General features: G+C 40.7%; 1 protein-coding gene across 2 annotated transcripts; it reads right to left on the bottom strand.

The window, feature by feature from the left end:
- Positions 1-2,233: 2,233 nt before the first annotated feature.
- PPIL4 (peptidylprolyl isomerase like 4) lies at positions 2,234-23,006 on the bottom strand. 2 transcript variants are annotated; one of them, XM_068938776.1, is made up of 13 exons: positions 22,675-23,006; positions 21,779-21,846; positions 21,623-21,687; positions 19,914-20,031; positions 17,782-17,924; positions 16,970-17,066; positions 15,912-16,028; positions 13,796-13,920; positions 11,292-11,358; positions 10,272-10,383; positions 8,604-8,700; positions 8,012-8,150; positions 2,234-2,665 (listed from the first exon to the last, which is right to left on the bottom strand). In XM_068938776.1, the coding sequence occupies exons 1-13, from the start codon at positions 22,742-22,744 to the stop codon at positions 2,447-2,449; spliced, it is 1,437 nt and encodes a 478-aa protein (XP_068794877.1). In that variant the 5' UTR covers positions 22,745-23,006; the 3' UTR covers positions 2,234-2,446. The 2 variants fall into 2 exon arrangements, with proteins under 2 accessions (XP_068794877.1, XP_068794878.1); XM_068938777.1 differs by lacking the exons at positions 21,623-21,687; positions 21,779-21,846; positions 22,675-23,006 and adding an exon at positions 20,214-20,370.
- Between the last annotated feature and the right edge of the window lie 1,869 nt (positions 23,007-24,875).

Below are 24,875 nucleotides of genomic sequence, written 5' to 3'. Positions count from 1 at the left end.
GTGGTGTGCGTTTGTTTTTAAACACCAAGAAGTTCCACACGTATCACAGGTGCTTGGCGGGTAGCTGGGGCCTAGGAAGGTAGATGTTCCAACAGAAACTCTTTATGCTGTTGACTAATTTTTATCATCTCTCCAGCAAGAGGATTTTCTGGTGTTCAGCAAAATCCAGCTTTCTCTCAGGGTGGAAATTTCTTCTCCTTCTATGACTGCATTTTCCTAACAGCAAAAGAATTTAATAGCTTTAGCACCTCCATGCCCTTGTCAAATTTGGTCAATGTTTTCTGCATGTCAAAAACATGCTGTGGAAAAGAAGTGATGACAATATGACAGCACAAACCTTACTACTTTAACAAAGCAGGCTAAAAGCAGGAAGAGCTAGAGAAAGCCTGTTGCCTCAACACCACTACCCCAAATACCCCAAACGCATCACATCCTGGTCTAGTACAGTTCTTCAGAAGTCGTCTTATGCCTGGATCGAAGGCAGAAACCTTTACAATGGGAACAATGAGCTGTCCTCAGCCCCAGGTCGCCCTGACATGCTCCCAAGAACAGGTTTCCTGCTTATTTCCCTTCTGGGAGAGGGACTCTGCACTCTTGCTCAGACTCTGCAAGGAATGTCCAGGCCTTCGCTAGTCCCCAGTGGCTTACAATCATTTCCTCAGGATCCAGTTACAGAAATTCTGGTTTTCTAATTCCACGATCTGGAATATACAAAAAGTAGAAAGGAGAGATTCACCAAAAGCAGCTTCTTAGTCAGATATACTTTATCTTTAACAAACCAAAGACAGGTAAGATGTCTCAGAAAAGAGCATTCCTGTATACCATACCCTGAAGTGTCCTTGCTCACTTTCAGTCTGAATATTCCAGGCATCTAGCTTGACCTGCTAGGTCAGAGTTTTCTGCCACGCGGCAGGCAAACAGCTTCTTTTGTTCCTTTAGCACCAGCCTTCCCACAGAAGAGATATCTTACAGAAGCTCAACCTCTACATACAGTCCATTGAAATGCACCAGCCAAGTCAAGAACTGCTACTGGCTCACCAAGGCAGAGTAGTTTAGTAGTGACTCTTCTTGCCTGCCCTGCTTTAGATTTAGTCTGTGTACTGCAGATCAAGTTTCAATGACAGGTATCAAGCTATAAAACTTCACTGAAACGTATCTACAACAGAACTAGATGCTACAGCAAATATTACAGCAAAAGCACCATCACAGAAGAAAAATTAAATTCATTCACCAAACCAGACTGCCTCCAAGCAGTAACAGGCTTCATGGAGATGAAGGAAAGACAAATGCTGCTCTTCCTCAGGCTCACCTCTCTTCATATCAACACAAAAAGATCTCCTCTCCCCCTCTGGAGAGAAACAGGCCATACGTGTTTTTTAAATGTACGTATACAGAAAAATACTGTTTAAATGACTAGCTCTTGTGTCTTTGTAATAGGCTAGATATTTAAGAGCTTACTGATCCTCATTAAGATCAGGCTCTGATAAATATCACCTGCACTCCTTTGTAGATGGGGAGTTATTAACTGAGCCACTTCTGCTACCAAACCTGAGCATCAATCCAATCTAGGATTTCAAAAGCACAACAGAAGTTATAAATTCTACTTTTCTGCTAGGTCTGTTCATCCCTGAGACCACTTTCTTCTCATTTAGCCACAGGACATATGCCCTGCCTGACACCATGTGGCTGAAAACCCTGACACCGTGAAGGCAGGATCCTTTACAGTGATCACAGTTGTGCCAAAATGATACTCAGTTTTGAGAGGAATCCTCCAACAATGCCACACTGCTAAGCTACTAGTGTGAGCAAATACACTAGTTGCTACAGGCGAGCAAATACAGTGCAGCAGATTCAATACAGTGCTGCACTTTTATCTCCCTTGCAAGCAGCACAGCAATACTTCAATGCCTTTAACCACTGATGCACGGGAGCCAGCAACTTGAGCTGACAGGACTAGAACTTTGAGTCTTCGTGTACAAATGGTATCTAACCACTTTTTGGAGTGAGCCTGCGCAACACATTTCTGCCCCTCCCAATTCTTCCACCACTTTTTACCACAGCATCTGAAAGTGCTAGAAGATAAATACAATGTAACGGGGAACCTCAACATCTCTTTGTAGACAGGACGTATGCCCTGCATCTCTCTTCAGCAGAGAAGGGCAATTCACTTGATGATGCATGCTTACATTTCCAAAAAGCTTTAGACGACACCCCTTATCAAAAACCCAAACCATTTCACCAATGTGAAATACTTTATTGAGATGATCTTTTGGGAATCAGGTATTACTCCAACAGTCATATACTGGGCATTCACAGAGTCATAAGGCCACACTGCTAATAAAACGTGACTGCTTCGATCCAGCACCTGCACATTCATTTTAGAGCACGCTGGAAATGCAGGAAGAAAACAGTGTTGTAGTTCCTCTCTCTGTCTTTTCCTCCTCTTTCAGCTGTACTTGGACCTCTCTTTTGTTTTCTTAGGACTTCTGCTTCTGTCTTCCTTTTTATCCCAGTCTCTTACTCGGAAATCTTCTTTGTATTTGTCTTTATGTTTGCTGGAAGCGTAATGCCTCTCTTGGGATCGGCTGCGACTACGATGCCTGTCTTTCTTCTCGCTCTTTTTCTTCTCTCTACAGCGCTCTCCTTCATGTTTTCGATCCGAATCCTGTTAAAGGAATGGGATGGATATGCAGTTACAGACAAAAGGGGAAGACAAAGGACTCTGACTAAATGGCTCAGAGTACGGAGTTTACTCTGGAGATAAATTAAGGTTATGTAGTAAAGGAGATGTTGCTGTTAGTAGAACGTATACCTATTGCAACGGCTGGGTGGTTCAAAGCCATTGAGACAGTGTATTAACAAATGAAGGAAAGACAGCTTAATAGCTCAGATAGTGATACATCACATTGGAACGAGATTATGATATATAGTACATGCTAGAATGACTATGTGGAGACACCAACACCACACATGGCCACAGCGTCATGGCAGTCTAAAAAATATAAAGATCATTGATTAATGAAAGTTGCCATTTCATCTGGATAGTCAAGGAACAAAAAAGATTTCAAAATTATTTTCTTGGTACACATCACTGAGCTTTAACACGTGTGAACTCCTGACATTTTTAAGCCCTGCTAAAAACTATTTTATTTTTATTTTTCAACTAAGATGTTACATAGACACAAAATATAAGAGCGAGCTTCACAATCCTACAGAAAGACAAATGTCCAACTTGCTACTCAGAAGCTGGCAGACACTTTCATTTTGAAGGTACAATCACTTGAAAGCTTGGTATCACTATATGCTCTAATAGACAGATACCATCTTTGGGGGAATTTTAATAACAACTCTATCAAATAGAGGTCATTATGAACTATGCAATATGCCTGCATTAAATTATACAGTATTTCTTCCTCAGTTTCAGATGCAATATTCATTTTTCTAAATATGTACTTGTGGCACTGGTATTCACAATTGTACAGTGGAAACTTTTATTGAACGTACAAACAAGCAAAATTTTGGTTTTGCTTTTATTGCTTTTTATTCCAAAAAGGCAGAGAACATGATGATTCCCAGAGATCTCCAAAAAGCAAACACTGCCTTTAGAATTACAGTGATAATACCCAAATACTACAGGGTCAGAGAAGCAAACACACACCTGGGACCAACACAAGCACACAAATAATCACAGATTTGATCTTTATCTACATAATCAAAATTTTCTTGTACCGCTGAGTACACTAATCCCTCATTTGTGGTGGCCAAACGCTTATTACACAACTTTACTGTCACACGCTCTTTCAGTACAGATTTTAGAATATGAATCCATCAAAAAGGAGTGATGCTTTTGACATTTAAGAGCTTTGTCCATTCATCTCCAGAATGCCACAGACACTTCTCTATCTCAGACAGCAACTATTTTACTAGAAGCCAAGTATGTTATTATTGCACTGAAAAGCCTCAACCTCAGCTGCAACTCCAAACGCTATAACAAAAAAATAGGTTCCAAGCCCCTTTCACGACAGGGGCTAAGTAAATATCAGAGTGGAGAGACTGGTGGTGGAGTACAAAGGAACAACGAGACAAAAGTACTGGCCAGTAAAAAAAAACAGTGGGCTTGGGGCACTGCTGCTTTCTACATCGTTTGTTACTGAAGTTTCCTCCCAACACAGAGCAGCAGGGGAAAAGCGGAAGGGCACTCAGCTGAAAATCTACTAAGCCAACATTGGAGACAGGTAACTGGCCAACTAGAAGCAGACCACCACGTTCCCAAGTCTGGGCAGAGAACGGGCCAAAGACGACGTGAAAGTAAAGACAAACAGCCGGCGTTGAGTGTGACAGACAAGGGTAACTGTGTGAAAGGATCCCAAAAAAGGTCACACGAGCATGGAGCCAACTAAGCACAATGATCTTCACAGAAGCACTTAAGGTAAAGGTATATCAGGCAAGTGTGAAGTTGTGAGTGCCACAGAAATGCTGTCACTGTAGCTAACAGGATCACAGTCTGAAGCAGAAATCTAGTAGTTCAAATTAACAAAACGAATTGCATCTTAGTTCCAAATAAATAAATAAATAAATAAACAACATCAAAATCTAAATCTTATTTAAGTCTTACTGCCACAGAGAAAGGTCCAACTTTTCACACACTCAAAGTTACTAAAAATAACAACAGTATTTTGAAATGGAATCTCTTATACCCTAGGTCAGAAACTTGCTATTTCCCACTGGAAGAGGAGGAGGAAAATTCCAACTTGAAAACAGGATCTCTCTCAATGCCGAGTTCCTGATTTTTCAATCCAGGATCACAGCCTCTTATCAGTTAATGAGGAAGAGATGATCACCCCAGTTCCTAATCCAGCACTGTGTTGGTGAACACACAGGAGGAAGGAAATAAGAGAAGAGGGGAAGACAGTTCTCTGAAAGTTCATGGCTGACTTTGCCAAAAGCAGTTACTTGCCAAAAAGCACTTGCAGGTGCATAACTGCTGTAAATCACGTAGAAGTACCACCATCACACAGGTAGAATAAATATGCCACCTCTACATACATTGAACACACTAGTTAAAGGTTAAAAGGAGCAAACAAACAGCCTTTTCAGGAGGGAGGTTTTAATCAAACATAACCTTCGCTATAAAGACAACAGTGTCCAATGAGCAGTAGGAGCAACAGCTTCAAAACAGAAGAATCAATATATATTTGCCAAAACCATTAACTACAGAAAACTGAAAGTCAGTCAGCAAGACCCTACGGCTAACAAAAATCCTCTGGAAAAGCTGTACTCCTCCAAAAACCCAGTTATCTTAAGAAAATCCAGGGAACCAAAAAACACAGAGAACTAGAAAGGAAACAATGTCATAATACAGATCTCAAAGAGAAGCATGACTGGTATTCAAAATACTCTGCCAAATCCTATTCATAAACCCACGCAGTAGTGCAGCCTCTTGCTCCAGACCCACATCCTGTTACCTACTAAAAACAAGCTACAGCACCCTAGCTCTTCTACTCTCTGCAATCAAGTCAAGCAGCACAAGAGTCAAAAATAAATTCTTAAACTTCAACACAGAGACTGAAGAGTCAGGAAACTGGTGTCAGACTAAGAAAAGGATGAGTCAAAATATACTGAACTTAAAAAAAAATAAAAAGGCAAGAGAACAGAAAAACAACTCAACATCATGGAAACTATTCGGAGAATAAAACCCCCTTTTCTTCAGTCATAGCTGGAGCTGGTAGTACCAACTGCAGTTTCAGTTCCCAGAACTTCCCATTTTAAGACCTCGTTCTCTGTTAATTAAAAGTATCTGCCATGCCATGGGTGAGGATGGAAGTTCAGGTACGAAGCGTGGCCATTGTGGTCTTTGGCAATTGGGGAGGTTGTTCTGTTTTGAAGTTTTTTTCCTCAAATATTTCTAATATTTCCAAAATAGCGTTAAGGAAAAACACTTGGCCTATGCTAAAAATGCTGCCATTCATCAAAAAGTTTCCATTCGGTTATGCTTTGTGGGGACTTCAGCATTCGCACTGAACATACCCTGCCCCCCTCCTTCTACTGTTCCCGTAAGAGCTCCCCAGAGTCTGACAAAATTATAAATCTAAAAAAAACCCAAAAAACAAACAAAAAAAACCACACCACACAAACACAAGCAACAAAGGCCATGCCTGAGTCACTTTCTAGCCCCCTACACCAGACTGAATATATAGTGCAGCCACAAACTGATGAAAATATTCAAGTACAGAAGCAGAGAAAGATTCTTCCCAGGAATTTCTATTCACAGCTCCAAGAAGGAGCTGGGCTGCTTGCCATTAAAGAAGAGAAGTAAGGTTCCACCTGTAATCTTGGGCATAAAAAGGGGTAAGCTATTTACCCTGGAACGTGGAAAGGCACGCAAGGGAGGAAAGCAGCAAAGAGGAACATACCAGAATACAGCAGCAGTAAATGACAGGCACAAGTCACAACAGGAACAGGTGACTAAACAGTAAAATGATGTACAGAGACACAGAAGAGGCTGCATAGACAAGCACTAGAACACATTCGCCTCCAGAACCTGGAAAAAGCACCAGGAATCTTCCGGCTTCATACTTTCGCACCATGAAATCCACTGCCAGTGTGTCTCACAGTCCCCTTGTAATGATTAAAGCACATAGAGGGTGACAGCCTGTTGCTGCCAGCACCTCCTGTATCATCTGTAGAGGTAGAGACATCTGAATAACGTTAAGTGTTCTCTGCTGATAACACAGGACCAGCCAGTTCCACAGGTGGAATTTCTGAGCCATCAAGAACAGAGATTACATCCAGAAGTATCTGTTGCAAGAATGTTAAAAACTGCAATGTCAAGCAACCAAAAAGACAGAAGAAAGTCTCAAAGCTCCTTAATTCAGACATCTTGCACATAGGTGCTATGATGCAGATTTTAACTTCTCTCCTTCCACCTAAATGTTTACATCCAAACCACTACACAAGCAACAACAGTGCTTTGAGCAGCAAAAAGAATTATATCATAAATGAGCAACAGGGCTCACTGGTGGCACTGAAAAAAAAATTAGTTGTTAACGTGCATGGAAAAGGTTACTTTTTAACATCACTATAAGAAGTGATGAAATGGAACAACAGAATCATGTATACTCTCTGTATTCAGCGCTGAAAGCAGCACTCAAAGCTAACACCAAGTTAGTGCAGCTAGAACCTTATCACAGCTTCTGCAAAGCTGCCAGAAGACAGCTTTGTTCTCAATAACCAAGGTTTGTATTGTTAAAATAGTGGATTTTTTTTTTCCTGCTTAGCTTGGTTCTCCCTAATGCTCACATTTCAATGGTAGTTAAGCATCTTCTCTATCACTGGAGGGATTCCGTTTCCATTAAACATCAACACCTTGACTATCTCAAGTTCACAAACCTGGACCTAATAGGCTGCAATGGAAGAAATGAATGACAAAACTACAGTCTTCCGATAATCTCCCTCACAGCTCCAGTCCTATAGACGGTATGCTTGAATAATACAGGTGCAAGCAATTCTGCATGCAGATTTTACACAAGCACTTCCAAAACAGCTAGCAAAAAAAAAAAAAAAAAAAAACAAAAAAACCAGATAACGGAAATAAACTGTTTCTGATTCCACACTGGGGACGGCTGACACACATTGTTCTGGCAAGCAAATGAAAAATACCTTGTATTCATGAAATATGATTAACTCCAGGTTTATGACTGGAAATATGCGAACAACAGGTTCAAAGTGCTGAAGATCTCCTACTTTACAAGAGGCTACATTGCCCCTTCAGGCTGTTTGGGCAAAACGCCAGTCAGACATGCCAAGCTTCGAAAGTCCAGGAAGATTTGGGCAACCTCCTCCACAACCAGATACTGACATCAGCCTTTTGTACATTTACAACTGCTGTATTTTGCGGGACTTTGCACACAAGGTTCTCAGTTCAAATTAGATTGTTTTTTCTGACATCTCTTACCAGGAGAACAATAAACTGGTATGAAGTTAAATCATTAACACAAGAAGAGGCAAGTACCTTAGATTTTTTGGTCCTCTTGTCATCCTCTTCGTCTTCAGAGTGGTGGTGCTTTTTCTTCTTTTGTTTTTTAGCCAAGTGCGAATGACTTGCTTCAGATTCTTCTACTTCCTCATTCAGCACAAGGTCATACTTGGCACTGATAGTGTTGGTTAAGGACAGACCTGTTACTTAGTATCAAAAAATATCAGAACATAAATGTTTATGAAGCAAACAAACATCTGTCTACCGAACCAGTGTTTACCCAGACTTACTGGGTACATACTTCAGTCAGAACAAGATCGTACACACTGAAAAATTCAGCTGTGCTAAAATAACTGAATTCTGTCCTGTCAAACAGGACAGTCAGGTCATAGCTCCCCTTTCTAAAAACCTGTGCATCTCAGAACAAGTTACAGCCTTCTCTTCTCTCACACCTACCACAGGCAAAGCAGGATCACAAAGCAGGATTTAGTCACTGATTTTGTCTTCACTTTTTGCAGCAGATCCCAAACACATCCCTTAGGCAAGCTTTAAGAATGAGAAGTCTTTTCTAGGCTGTTTTCATAAACTCTCCTTGGTGTAAAACATGCCTCTGACCAGAAAAGGATACTCTTGCTTTGGTTTTACCTTCTCTTTCAGAGCAAATTTTGAAGGCTTGCCACGTTCCTTTTCATACTCTTTGAAATCATCCTTGGTATATTGCCCACCTGTCCACAGGAAAATAAATGCAATTCACTCCAACTCAAAAAGCAATGAAGATACCATACCTATCAGTAAGTTTGCTTATGAATTTAAGGGATCTTCTTAACCATAAAGAGATTCGCGTTCAGAAACAACGTTAACATCCGGATGACAGAGCAGAAGAAGGAAGGTCAAGCCATCGCTCTCAGCCTTTCTCTGTTGGCAGCCTCACTAAACAAGCTATGACTTTCTCCTCACTCATGCCAGTGGAGACAAAGCACAAACAGGATTTCATGGAAGTATTTCACAACTGGTTTTGTCTCATTTTGACTGCACATCCTATGTCAGCCTACTTAATCTGTAAGTATTCACAGTAGCAGAATGTTATTTTCATTATTGAATGAATTTTTGCCCTTGGCTGCGCAAAGGGAAACTTCTGACACAATCACAGTTTTCTATGTGAAATCTTAAGCTATCAAAAATGTTTCATGTCTTGATTTAAAGAGAGGCATGATAGATTTCATTTTCCATATGCACACTTGAAAATACCATATGCTATTCCATAACAATGTGCCGCCCTCTAACGGTGACAGTTAAAACTGTAATACTAAGTGGCTAGGTGAGGAACAGTTAGTTTACTGTACAAGGAAGAACAATATTTCCCCTAGATAATTTTTTGGTGCCAGATAAGCACAACAAAGTAACAATATAGTTAACTCTCCAATATTTATGACAATATAGGCCTAAGGTACCAAAGATAAAGAAAATTTTTCCATCTATACAATTAAAATAGGATGCACCGCAGAGCATGGTATAGATCACAAAGTTAGCTCAGCTCAGTGCAGGACAAACTCTAGCACTTCAGTGTCCACAGCTAGTATCAAACTTGGAGAAACTGTCTGCAGACTGCTGAGGGCTACTTGCATTGCTAGGTGAGGACACACTAGAATATCACCACTGCAACACGCAGTCTCCTCTCCCGCTCCAGTGCTCTCCTGACTTCCCCACCAACCGAATAAACAATGTACTCACTTATCCTACTGCCTTTCTCTTCCCAAAATATCCTCTAACATCTGGAATTGGATTTCATCGCATATAGTCTGCCAAGCAACGCGCCTGACCTACCGCAGATGGTGTGGGGAGGGAGGGGGGGGAGGAGAATCCCTGGCTTGAATATTCAGTTTCTTTTAAATACATCTAACTGTCATACAGTGAGTAATGAAAAGAAGGTAGAAATGAACAATATCCTACCAAGTTATGTTGCTAATAAATAACATTAAAAAAAATCACCTTTAAAAGATTGAGATAGGAATGAATGATTTACTGGCAAAAATATATCTGGCAAAAAAGCAGTCCAGGGTAATGTAATGAAATTGTAACAGCAGGAAACTCTTCTACTCTTTCTTATGGAACAAATGCAAAGAGCTAGCAATCTTGTTGCTCTGGTGTTTTACATTGCCAGGAAAAATTATACACCTAAAGAAGACCTGATGTAAGCTCATAATAATTGCTTCTGTTCATAACACTTAAGAGTTTAGAAGTCATGGCTTATTAAGTTATGAGGGCCAAAGAATCAAAGGATGACAAGTGCACCTACCTTTTCCTTTCCACTTAATCTTTGCAACAGACTGGCTAAAATCCACATGTATTCGCCTGTCATCTATTAGCACGTTATCCATTTTGAAGTAGGCTTTCTCGCAATCTTCCTCCTGATATTGATGTTTCCAGAAAATTTTGAGTTATTATTATTTCATAGGAGTATTCATCAAAGAGCTCAAACACAGATTCAACTGCTGAATGGCTTAAGTTTCCAAGCTCACATTTCACAAAATGTTTTTCTAAAATTGCCTAAACCACAGCAGTTCTTACTCTATGCCATTTAAAAAAAAAAAGGCTTTGTGTCTTGTCTCAATATAAGCATTTCAAATTTCATTTCTTCAGTTCATTTCACTGCTTTAAATATTTGCCAATCCAACTATAATTTGTTTATTTGAAAAACAAATGCACAGAAACAAGGGAAAAAAGGATAACTGCAATACAAAAGCTCCACAAGTAGGTTAATGAAAAGTAATCTCACACTTTCACTCTTTTTCCAGTTTTCCTCACAGATTAGAGACTAGCAGACCTAAACAAGAAGCTATGTACTAGCCAGAGAATTTGTACTATCAATCACAACCTAAGAGTAGTATGCTAATAAAGCACGCACCATTTATAAGCCCCATATAGATGTCTACATTACTATGTCCTGTCTACCTTATTTTACATTCCCTCTTTATGGAGCATGCCTCCTTTTTCTCCTAGCATTCCCTTCTTTAGCTGTTCAAAAGTCCTAATGTGCTCTGGGAAAAAAAATGGACCTGCTTCACTCCCACTGATTTCAGTACAACTTAAGTTCATATTTATTTTCCTTGGTCAAATAAAGTCAGACCTTAAACATCCACCTGATTTAGGGCCTGCAACTTCTGTGACTAAGTCATTAAGTGAAAACATTAACCATCCCATACTTGACGATTTCACTGTTCTTCCCTAATGGATGCAAACTGCAAACGAACTTCTACAAGCAGAATCTAGATTCCTAAAAAAACGCAGCATCCTTAAAAAAGTAGAAAAACTGTACCTTTTCAAACTCAATGAAAGCGTAACAAAGAGATTCACCAGTCTTCCAGTCTCGAATCACTTCACAGCTGAAAAATCGGCATAAAATGAGAACGTCAAGGCTTTTGGAGCAAAAAACGTAGGAGAGCAAACATTGCTTAAACAAGAGAGTAACAGCTGAAAAAGAAAAACAAACCTTGAAGGTATTATTATAATTAATACTTGATCCTGAAACCCTTAATGACACAGGTTGTCTCTGCGCAGAAAAAATATGGATGCGAGATTACTTGAATGAAAAGTAATTACACTTACTCACAAGCGATTAACATGGACTGTAGAACTGGGGGCGAATTTCTGATTAATGAAACAAAATCTAATTTGCAACATTACTGCCTGTGATTGATTTCTTTGCATTTCACTAACGCAAGCCCAAATAAACTTCACATTCTGTTTTTTTAATCATCTTCACGAAAGTTTAAACAGGCATCACATGACAAACTTCTCTTCTTAGCAGGCACCTCCTTAGCGCTCATCTTCTTATCAGGCAGTTCACTGGGCAAAAACAAGAATACTAAAGTATCGGACCAGTAGACAAAATGGGAACAACAAGATTGCCTCAGTATTACCACACTGCATATAAGATGACTCCAGTACGTTGAAGGAGGTCAAACAGACAATAAGGGCAGGAAATGCAATATTAATGTGAGACTTTAACCTTCCTCATGTACACTGAGCAACTGACATATTAGGATTTAATACAAAAAACAATTGATGATCAAGATAAAAAAAGACGACAAGCCTTTTTCAGAGAAGCTACAGGAACTCTTTGCACTAGCCATCACTGAGGAAGAAGCTAGGAGACTCCTGTGCCCCAGCCTTTCTTTGAGGGACTCTTCAGAGGATCTGTCTGAAACTGGAGCAATTGTAGAAGAGCTTATGGAACAAACTGACAGACACTCCCCCTCCCCCCCCCCCAAAAAAAAAAGAAAGAAAAATAAAAAAAGTGAAACAAATCACTAGGACATCCAGAAATAATCTCGAACTTTTAAGGTAACTCAAGAATGAAACAGAATTACCAACTCCGATAAAACTTCTTGCTTAAAATACTAGAGGACAGGAGGATGGCAAATAAAATGGAAAATCCCCCACCCCCAAAACCCCCAACGAATCTAGTGAAGGACCTGGGAGCCTGAAGGCCTGGATTCCTGTTGCCTTTACTGCACAACCTGGTAGAAACTCAACACAGAACAGAGTTGGTGGGCACCTGAATAAATTGTACCTACTCAGGTACAAACAGTTTTGCATTGGGAAGTCCTGTCATATAAAACTTAACTGGAGTTCCTTCAGAGGGTCAGTCAGGCTTTTAGGGAAACTAAACAGCCACGGCATAAGAAAGATCTTTGCATTGATAAAGAAAACATATGAAAGACAAAGTAAGAGTAAATAGTCAGTTCTCACTGAGAAAGGAAAGAGGTCACCAGCGGAGTTTACTGACGATCTTGTTAAAGGCGGTAAAGACCAAGAAAACTTGCAGAAAGCTACTAGGAGACAAACTGTGCAGTAAAATAGCAAATGATGTTCAAGGTAGATAAATGCTACAGGATGAGTTGGGGGGTAAAAGTCCTAACTCTGCATGTGAAAGAACAGACTGAGCTGGCAGTTACCATTCAACAGCAAGATTCTAAAATTCATACTAAAGTTTTATGAAAATATCCTCTTGATAACAGTAGAGGTTAAAAGCCATTTAAAGTTTCAGGAATAATTAGAATAGGAGTTGAGAACAAAGCAGAGGATATCACCACGTCACTTAAATCCACAACTCCTTTAATACTGTGTACAGTTCTGGTCCTCTCATTTCAAGATGAATACATAACACAAGGGAAAGGTTGAGAAAAGGGAAACAAACTAGGAAAAAACCGTCTACAAAGCATGACTATGCAAGCCAGTACCCTTAGCTGGAAAAAAAAGATTTGGGGGTATATGATAGAATGGTGTAGGAAAGTGGATAGAAACGGATTGCCTATCATGTCTTTTAATACCAGTATTAGGGGAAATTAACTGAAACTACTAGGAGTCAAGTACAAAACGAAGAGAGGTGGCGGGCATGGGGAATACCTTAAAAAAGAGTGTTCTGGATACTTGAAGTTTCTATCACTTCAAGGGAAAACTAGACACATTCTCATGGAAGAGCAATTCCCAGAGACCACACCTAGCTCATGAAGTCTCTAAGCTGAAAACTGCTGAAAAGAGGGAGGGAATGGGGGAACTGGGGAAAGTACCGTACATGCTTTTCTTTTTCCTATACTTCCCCAGACTTTCACAGCCACTGCTGCAGACACAATACTGGGCTAGCTAGGTCTGCCTTCATATTATGGCTGTTGTGACCTCTATGCAAATACATGTAGGTGTGGAATAATTCTCCAGAGACACCAGAATACTACTCAGCAGCCACACCTAAACAGATAGATAGGAATCAAGCCCAGTTTCAATAAATAAAGTTTTCTTTTTTTATGCTACAATAATTACCTTTTAATGGGACCAAATCGCGAAAATATTATTTCTAGGTCCTCATCCGTGGTCACAGGATTCAGTTTGCAAACAAACAGCACGTTTTCCGGTGGCTTAACCTCTGCATCTGGTAAGTCTCCCACCTGTGGCATACATAAAATGGCACTGTTTCACTTCTGCATAAAGCTTTCTACATTTTACTGTCACTAACACACTGCTAACATATCTTCTGGATAACTTTAGACACATTCCTTTCACAAATAGCAGAAAACGTAACAAAATATTTTTCCCACTTCAAGGCCACAAAAAGGGTATTTTCTATAGCATCTATATTAGCTATTTGCAATTCCATCACTGATTTCGGGAAAGTCACAAATCTTCTCTACCTTACTTCCCCTGTTTGTAAAATAACATTAATAATAATATAATATATAGTAATATATAATATATAATGTAATAATAATATTCGGTTCTAATTGCTGTAAAGCTTAGACTTTTTTTTTTTTTTTTTCAGAATAAAAGCTGAAATTAGAGTGTACTTCCAGAGCCACTTAAATGAATCAAACTTACGTGCATGAGCAATTTTTACAATCGTGGAAAACACTTTATAATAGTTTGAATACTTCTGTCTCTCTCAAAATAAAAATGCACTGCATCTGTTCCTCAGTGTCTACCTAAACTCAAGGTAAACTCATGCTTCCCTGAACTCCGGCAACAGCTATCCTAAATTTAAGCTTATCCCACCTTGATAAGGATGAGAAGTTACAGTCACACAACATTGTTCAGGGATAGACAGAAGGCAGAAAGCATTCACGCTTACTAAGACACAATACTTGTTTACAAGACATAAAACTGATGTTTCCATTCTCTGATAAAAATTCTCCCCCTCAAACTAGCAGGCTACATACAAGGAGAAAAGGCAAATATATAGCAGGCCTGCTGTGAAACGGGAGCACTTCTTTATAAAACCCAAACAAAGAATAAATGATACTAATTTTTCCTCAAGCTTTTGGCTAATATGCTAACCAAAAGGTAGCGTACATTAGTTTGATAACGGAAAAAAGCAAAGTAACACAAGTGAGAAAATGGATTCCAGAAAGCGTATATAAAAGGAGTTTAACCACATGATATTTTCAAGAGACGTTTACTCTTTTGACAAAAGAGCAGTGAAACAAATAGTTTATCAGCAAAATTAACGGCACACTAATTTTTCCATTCTCTCCAGCTTAGATAACGCTGCTCCCTATTGCATACTACCCAGCAACACTCACTGAAAATGACTGAAGTTTCACATAAACCACTCGCTCTTTTCAGCTAACCTTAATGTTTATCCTGAGAAAGTTCAGAAGTCAAACTCGTGCTGCAAAGCACGCGTCCACACATGCAGATCTTCTGCAACACTGTGGCCACATTCTGGACTTACCCCGGGATTACTCCTTACAGAGAGCTACCCATCATCCTCTTGAATTTGGTAACTCCACAGAAATGTGATGAATTCATTCATCTTTCAAGAAACCTAACAGTTGTGGTTTTTTAAGTGGGCCCTGAAACCTATTCTCGCTTTTTGTTCCTATGCGGAGTTTAAAACTGCCAGCAGTTACCAAACATTACATTCTAAGAAGGAAGAGCATAACATTAATCAATGTTAAATTCAGTCAATGCCACAGAAGGAAGGCAGCCATTACATATATGAATAATACAATATCAATGTAGCTATATATACACACGGGGAAAAGGACTGTCTAAAGTTAGCTCAATTGTCCCCCACGTGCTAAACCTTTATTCAGTAGCATGTTATATATGTTAGGTTTTACAAATGAATGCATTTCTAGCAAGTTTTTATAAAGCCTCCACTGGTCCCTACTGGTTAATCCTGCCTCTGAAAATGAAATATCACTGATTTCATCACAAAATCACTTCCTAACAATAAGGATCAAGTGCTCACGCTTAATTCTTTTCATTGTATCACAGACATTTAAGAGCACAGATTCTGAGCCATGACATCATTAGCTGAAGTAGTTCAAGATAAATGTTCATCTTAAGTACACATCCTCCTAGACTTAATATATAACATGCAAATATATATAAATACACAAAAATAACATCTAAAAGGTAAATATAGAGAGAGGTTCACCATTTCCAGAAGAATGGCACGAGTTTTTGCTTCTTTTTCTGCCTGAACTTCTTCAATTTCCTCTGCAGACCGTCCTTTCAAGTCATCAATCTCTTCATCTGCCCCTATTCTGCCACTCTGAAAAAATTGAGGAAAAACTATATAACAGTCAGTCATGGACAAAAATTTCCTCTCAGTTTCCAAATCTGTCTTCTGTAACTTATCTCCCACCTCAGACATAAAAAAAGTTTAGATGTATCTCTGCAAAAGTGGGTTTCTATTCCATTTTTCTATACTTAGATTAAAAGAGAAAGAAAAGACACCATCATCACGAGTTTCAGGCATCCATCAATTTCACTTCATTAATATTCAGTTATTCTAAGTTTTTTTACACCCCATCTCATACTTAACATGTCACCACAAGAGTCAACTCCTTTCTACTCTAGACAGCTCCTCCAAGAAATGAAAGTGAGGAACACTGCAAATGTCTGTTATGTCTAATAAGATTCAGATATTAATTAGAGCACACTACAACAAGAATTTTGTTTTTATACAGCTACATCTAGGCTAGATTTTAGGGTTAAGTTTTTCTCCTCACCAGCATCTCCATAATGCAACCTTACTTACAAATATTTCTACATCAAAAGCCATTTTGGAGTCTTCCAGAAGAGCATACAAAAAAACCCAGTAATGCCAAAAGGCGAACATTCTGAATGACAGTAAAACACGGCTTTCCAACCTAACTCCACCACAGTAACAAGGGAGAGCGCCCAAGTCTTTTTTCAATCCTTCTCCTCAAAGACTGAACAGCTGGATTTGATTAAAAATAGTAATAGCCCCAAATAACACACAACATTTGACATATCAGAACTCAAACTGGCATAACAGGTATGTATCGCCTATCCTCCTACACTAAAAACGCAGAGTTCTTTTAGAATACAGATTTGACTGGTAGGTAATTAAAGATAGGACTCTTATTCTGAGTAAGTCTGTGATGGCCATTAACAAGGACCTATTTTTTTAGCTTTTTTTTTTTTTTTAAAGCAACTTTTCTCCAAGAAGCTATCAAAAACACTCACATCTAGCTGTTCCTTAGTCGGCTCTGGCGAGCGATCAGGAATAGACAAGCCAGGTGGATCTTCAAAGGGATCATCTAAAATTACTGTATGATTTATCCTAATAGAAAGCAGAATTAGGACCAGTTTCAGACATGCGCAGACAAAACTCTCTTTACCCAAGTAACAGTAAAGCAGTCCTGCTGATTCTCAGTAACACCCCACATGACCAAACATATTGCATGCTTGTAAATACTAATACAGATGCTTCTGGAAAGCCAATACAGGAGCATACAAACGCTTCCCTGAGATAAAAAGCTAGCTTTTATTAGTTGCTTATTTTAATATACCTATTTCTAGACTAATACATGATCTAGCGAAGTTTAATATGAAGTAATAATTTCACCTTTTTTGCTTTCATCTAACTCCCCATATCAGAAAATGGAACAAAACTGCATAGAACAGCTACACCAATAATTTTCGTCATACTAGCTCATAATTTAGGCTGGACAACAATTCCACCCCTGTTCCTGCAAGCGCATATAGGTCAGAAAGATTATAAAGATGCAGAGTCCATCTGAACACACAGGCTTACACAAACGTACAGATTCAGGCTCACAATTTATATTAACTGATACCAAACTTCTAAAATAAAGTTACTTTCAGAAGAAGATCCAAGTTCCGATGAGATAGAATCATACAGCATTTTACCAATAATACTGGGGGAAAAAAGAGTATGTACACACATTGACATATTAATTCAGCTTCTAAGATGATTAATGAATTTGTCAAATTATAATATGCTCCTCAAAAAGAGAAGTTAAATACAGTCATACCTGATATCTTGATATGGGAAAAAATCCTTATCCACAAAGGTTTCATTGATTGTCTTCAATACATCCATGCCTTCTGTAACTTCTCCAAATACTGTATGCACGCCATCAAGGTAATCCAGGTTTTCCCCTGTAGTAATAAGAAACTACAAAAGAAGACACAAAACCAGGAAGAGTTAATGGTAAAATTCAGGGCTTGAGTTTTACCTTAGCAGAGACACTGCTGTCATTGAAACCAAAGGGAAAAAAGCTCTTCCTGATTTCTGTGGGAGAAAATGAGGCTTCTTCCATCAGCTGTGAGCACAGGCTGCGCCAACCTACAGTTCACAACCACTGCCTGAGGAGGGGAGTCTCTTTCACTGTCCCTCACAGGCTTGCACAAGCTCAAGCTCACTGGACTCTTCTGTGAATTGATTTAACTCAGTAATATGGCAGAAAACTAGAGCAGCAGAGGGGAAAACAGATAGTCATCTCACCTACCTGGCAGATTATAATTAAGACCAGCAAAGGATGTGACAAGCATCACAGCTGGTGAAAGGCAGGGGACAGAAAGAGCAAGGCTACTATTCTCTTGGGCAGCTGTGAGCTGCCAGAGGAGCTCAGATCTCCCTTCCTGTCTATCACCACACCTGTGTATTTCCCTCCCAAAGTTTTCTACAGATTCGCTGTTAAGTCTAACTTCCATAATGGGTCGAGGCAAGCATAATGCCAGAGAGGAGAAAACCCCAGTAGCATTGATTTAGTTCACCTTGAACTGTCACTGAAATGTACCCTAATACAAACATGGTGTTTCACCTCCTCTTCAGACCCGCTCAATGACAGCGGCTGACATTTTTCCAGTGAAGCTTTGAAAATTCATACTATCTGAACGTTTGAATCCAATGGAGCTATGAAAATTCACACCAACTGAACACTTGGCAATAAATTAAGAACGGAGGACACCTGGTAATGAATTAGGGATGGAGAAGCAGATGCGCAAGAATAACAGAACATAACCATTATCTCCACACTTTACAATCTGATTGGAAACATCTCGCTCCTTGTTATCTGTGACACAGCTAAGACTGGCTAGTGTTTGGTATAGTTTACATCAAACCACCCTATGTTACGCTTGTAAGACAACTTCACACAATTCTTTAACGGAATTTTTATTTTCCAAGAAAGAAGCTGCACTAACGTTCCTGGGAAATGCATTCATTCCCATATGCCTTTGTATACACTAGCCAGCTGCACTCCGAGACGTAAATACAAATGTCATCACTTCCTCCTAAAAACACCCCAAACAACCAATTTTATAAGTACAATGCAGAGAAGCAACAAAATTATTTCCACACATTACAAGCTCCAGCTAGAAGAAAACGTAACTTTTTTTAAAATCTTCCCTTTGATCACGGAAAAAAAACTCTTTTTTAATTCAAACATACGGATACTACATATGAGGCATTTTAATATATAAAGGGACAATGCATCTAAAACAACCTTTTAGAAATAACATCATTCTATGAGGCTAGCAGCTTTAAATACACCTGCAGTAAAGAATTTGTGCACCCGATGCAACAGAACAACGCATGCAAAAATTATTCTGCAGCAGTACAGGGACAAAACCCTAAACTTGCATTGTACCAATCAATGCATGCTTTTTTGGAATCATACAGAGGAAACGGTGGTATGATTTCAGTTTCCACACTGAGATGATAATCCTAAAACTCTCTAGTTACCGTATTTTAAAAAAACGAAAACAATTTCCCTATTGTTCATTTCCATTTAACTACAGGTGCTTTTCCTGCCTATTCTATAGATTAGCCAAATCACATCAAGGGGTTAACATAAATAAAAAACAAAGGAAAAAAATAAAGAGGGGAGAATTCCAACAAGCAGAATTTATAATCTAGGGCAGGGTTTTAATCTGAGCTTTCTAACCTTTTTCATGTCTGTAATCAAATACTTATCGGCACCTGGAACACTAGGTAAACTACTTATCTGTGGCCATCTTTGTAAGTACATGCCTTTGAACACAACGCAAGATGACGCTATTGAGATGACATTGTCATTGTTATGCCTCTTTTATACATCTACGGAGTTTCCATTTTAGTTACTCATATTTGTACCAAGGCCTTCCAACACTGTATGCTGACCTGTGATCCATGCTGATCATTGCCATTGTTCACCATTGACACGGTTCCCTTTTTCTTGTGCTTAATTCTTGGCACTTTTTCTGCCTCAAAAAATCTAGCTTGATCACCATATAGTTTACTGAAAATATATATAATAAATATGTTACAAGGCAAAACAGTTTTAACAAGTGACAGATACACAAGTGCTATAAAACAGTAAATAAAACATTTAAAAATTTCTGACATTGGTACTGGAACAAAAGTGGAATTTATATTGCATTTGTGCACGTTTTTATGGATTGGTACATTTGTATACTTCACCTTATATTACAAACAAAACCAGAATTTCCTCTGAAGCATTTCATAGAGGTTTCCTGTGTGCGCGTGTTTGTGTGCGCATGTTTTTAAATGCAGCATATAACGAAAAGTTTTCTATGGCAAGAAGCAAATATATATTTTGATGAGTAGGTTCTGTTGAAATAAATTACACTGTAAAAAAAAGAAGGAAAATAACTTACGCGCGAAATGTCTCTTCAAAGAGTAACTGAAAACGACTAAATCTCTATGCATACTAATTTCATCATGTGTACAGGGCAGGGCTTCACACAGTAATTTAAGATATACAGAATAGGACAAATTGTTAAATTGTTTTTAATTCTTGAAGCCTGATCCTGATGTCACTCATTTTGTCTCACTCCATCATCAACAGAGGCATGGTCAGCATTTGTCCAAAATTAATGAACAGCGTTGATTTTGAATCATTTCACTAAACGTGTGTAAGCATCTATGAAGACAGAATTCAAACTGAAGTTTGCCTATATCAGTTTCCTGTGTGGTAAGAACGGAAATCTCAGTTCTGTCGAATTCAGCAGTAACGAACAGGTAGAAAAGGTGTACTGCCGTTCTCCATACTAGTAGCAGAACAGACCCTGTCACTGTTTTGGAACACCATACTTCCCCACCTGCCATACCAATGAGCCTCAGAAGACGATCAAAACTACCCTTGTAATAGAACAGAGCATGAAAAAAAACTTGAGCTACCCCTTGTGCAGAGACAGCTCAGGCCTAGCAGCTTTACTTACCCAGACCTGCACCTGCCTTTAGCACAATTAGACTGCTTCCAGGATCACCACAGATCCAACGTGTTCAAGGTTTGGCACTTAAGACGCTCTGCCAGACCAGACTTACGAAAGTGTTCACGCTGAGCTACTGAGCTCTGTATGCTGTCTTCCCCAGCGCTTGATAAAAAGAACTCAGGTAAATTCCTAGGGTGACAGGATTATTCTCTCACACACAGAGGAGTTTAAACACAGCCTCTGTATTCCGTTCCCTCACAATTAAATACTTTCGGTGACAAAAAAACAAAGGTAGTAATCAATTGAGAATGATTTTGCCTTCCACAGAGCAGTCAGCTACGACACTCACCTTACAAAACCAAACCTAGGGTAATTTGCTCATTTTTAAATAAACAGAAATCAATGCACAACTTCTTGTACTTTTACTTCCAAAGTCAGAGATAGCACACTGCTCCCCTCAAAAGCTGCGATGACCAAAGACCACATATGAATTATAAAGGTATATGGTTATAAGAGCTAAAGAAGCTTTGCATCAACGTTTTTACTTCCTATCAGCAGTTCTGCCAAAAACCAGCTGAAAATAACTAAAGTGGGAGCGTTGTTCTCCCATACGACTTCTCCGTCAATTATGTAACACAAACACGTTTTACTCACCAAAACACAGATTCCCCTCCACGGCCAGTTCCCGTGGGGTCACCGGTTTGTATAATAAAATCCCTCTATCGCAAAAGAGAACACACAAGATATTGGTTTCCTGTTTACAAATTTAAGCAAAAAAAAAAAAAAACCTCCCAGACCTTAAACACTCACCTGTACATTATAAATAAGGCAATAGTTGTAATATTTGGTTTTGCAGAGCTTCAGAAAATTCAGACAAGCTGCAAGAAATTATACTGACGTTTATTAAAGAAAACCCTAGATATAAGAGATATATAATTCAACGTGTACAAAGGACTTTTTTGAGGGGGCTGTGTTGCGATTCATCAACATACGAGCTATTAACCGGTCAGAGAGGCTGTGAGGAAAGGTAACGCTTCTTCCCCTGCTACAGCCTACCTCCAGGAACCCGGAGAGCCCGAATCGCTGCTCGTTGTACCTGAAACGCACGTCTCCTCTCCCCAGCTGCTTTCTAACCCGCTAAAACAGAAGGTCGCTGCTGCCTTTCGCTTTGGAACATATTGCATTTACTCGCCTTTTAGAATAAAACCGTGCTCGCCTTCTCCAAAGGAAAGGGGTGGGTGGGGGGGGGGGGGAACAGCGGGACCGCTTATGGGCCCCGACGCTCCGAGAGCCGGGCCGGGCCGGGAGAGGAGCCAAGCCGGGCCGGGCCGGGCCGGGCCGGGCCGGGCCGGGCCGGGCCGGGAGAGGAGCCAAGCCGGGCCGGGCCGGGAGAGGCGCCCGGCTCCCCGGCCGCGCCGCGCCGCCCGCCGGTTAACGGAAGGGCGGAGCGGGAAGCGGCCAGCTCGCCCACCGGCCTGTTTACACAAAGCGCCTCTCAAACGGCGGGCAGCAAAAACCGGGCGTTTTACACCGAGGGCCAACGGATTAAAAGCCGGCACCTCCTGTCAAGCCCGCACGCCCTCCAGCCGTCCCTCCTCCACCACCGCCGGCAGCGGGCCCGGCCCGGCGGCTGCTTTACTCGGGGCTTTCACCCGCCCGCGCACCCGGCCCGGGGCCCCTCAGCTCTCCCGCCGCCGCCCTCCTACCGCGGGGCCGCTCCTCCGTGTACAGGTCGATGACCAGATCGCCCAGCGTGGTCTCCAGCAGCACCGCCATGGCCGCCGCCGCCTTCCCCTCCCCGCCCCGACGAGGAGGAGGAGGAGCTGGCGCCGCGGAAGGGCCCGCGGGCGCCTCGGCCTGGGCGAGCGGCGGAGGGAGGGAGGGAGGGAGGGAGCGGGAGCGGGGGCACGGGTCTGCAGCGGGCTCCCTGCCCCAGGGGCCGGGAAAGCGGAGGGCGGCGGCGGGGGTCTCCTCTGGCAGCCTACGGACGGGGAGGCTGCGGGTGCCGCTGTGCACCCAGCGGTGCTGGTGCTGCGGAGTCGAGGCAAGCCGCTTTCACGCCGATGGTTAAGGCAATAATTAGCGGGTTACAGTGAGAGTAATAGCCCCAGTTTTCGCCTGGAGCACACGGCTACAACACAGCCGGTAGTATCGGGGGTGACACTGTAAGAGCGGGTGAGAAAGCAGCATTCGCGCCCTCTTAATGTAGGTCAGAGCACGTTCTTGGGTGTACGTGATACAGCTGAATCTAGAGGCTCGTGGCCTTCAAAGTGGGTGATCCTGTCCCCCCTGCGTGAGGAGCTTCCACATCAGGCTGCACAATCGTCTTTTTTTTCTGGAACGAGCTCTGGTACTCCTTGCACAAGGAGTTGATTCCAGGCACTAAACTGTCACAAAACCATTTATGTTTTTATTGCTGAATTAGTTTTCTGACAGAGTAGCGACCTGAATTGACTCACCGTACAGTAAAAGTGAAAAGGGAGGAGGAGCTGGAGTGCACAGCTGGGAGTACAAAGAGTTGCACTTGGGTTGGTAAGAGCGGGACCTTCTCTTTAAGTAGCAGCAAGATCAGATTACTGTATTACCGAACTGCAAAAATACCCAGGCAGGAAGTTTACCTACTTTTCTGTTCATCACTATCTTGTTTGATGGGTTCTGTGAACATAAAGGGCTGGCCTGGGATCGGGATTTGCCCTGTAGGAAGTTGTATTCTGCATCCTTAAGTTGGAGAGCCTTGTTTTCCTGTATTTTTATATACCATGATAGCATTATTTATTATGCTTCTCATATATTTTGAAAACGCTGTGGTATTTTAAGTTGCTCTGCTCATCTAGGATTCACCAGTCCTGTTGGGAAACAATCCCCAATCTCTGATTTGAATGAAGAGCAATGCACAGTTAGGAATGTATGTAATTTAAATGTCCTCCCACCAGCATATGCAAATGGCTGCAAGTACCAACAAAGGTTGCATTCTTATTGCTGCCATTTTATTCCCGAAGACGCTTGTGTGACCCTTATGAGATTCAATACAATGTATTGTTGGAAAGCTGACTTACCAGATAGTTTTTTGCCTCATGAGACTGCACACTGAACAGGCCCTTTACTGATTTCTTTTAATCTACCATATACAGTGGATGAAAAAAAGCTCTAGGACAGCTCCAAGAGCAACAAAGTTATAAAGGTGGCAGTGGAAGTTAAGATGCCTGTGTTTTTATTCCTTCATCCATTACTGACTTGTGTGATTATGGACAAATTAGTTGACCAACTTGTGCTTAATTTTTTCTAATCTCTAAAATAGTACTAACGACTGATACTATTTAGTGATGAAATATATGAGGTTTTCACATAAACCAGCACAACATACAACACCAACATTTTATAAGTAGTTTATTTGAAGATTACCCCACTTGTCTCCCTACACCAAAATAAATAGCCCCAAACAGTTCTCCAGGTCTGAAATATTTCAGGCAGAAAAGTAGCAAGATATTTTATCACCCTCTGAGGCATCATTTTGCAATGCCTTCTGGCTTGTGCCAGATGTTTAGACCATTTCAGTGTCTCCTGAATGCACAGAGCATATAAAACACTAACTTTCTGGGCTTTTTTTACGGTGTATGTTCCCTATCAACAAAGTGCGAGTCACAGAACGATCTAAACCTGGGCTACAGGTTGCTTCAGCAGGACAGGTAGTTCCTTGCCCTGTCCTGGTTGCACTACAGCCTCCCTAGACAAGCGGTTAAAACGCTTGCCGTCCTTACCGTTACAAAGGTTTTTGCAAACAGAGAACCTCAATCTTCCGCACTGCATAAAGAAAGCGCTATTTATCTCGGTATCTACCAAGGACCTGGAGGTCCAAGTTGTTTCCTTTGTGCCAGAGACTTTTTGTGTTTGTTGAGTGCTGTTACCA

This window comes from Struthio camelus, chromosome 3, assembly GCF_040807025.1.
Source record: "Struthio camelus isolate bStrCam1 chromosome 3, bStrCam1.hap1, whole genome shotgun sequence".
NCBI classification, from domain to species: domain Eukaryota; kingdom Metazoa; phylum Chordata; class Aves; order Struthioniformes; family Struthionidae; genus Struthio; species Struthio camelus.
The sequence above is the reverse complement of the archived record's forward strand: the minus strand, read 5'-3'. Positions and strand labels throughout refer to the sequence as shown.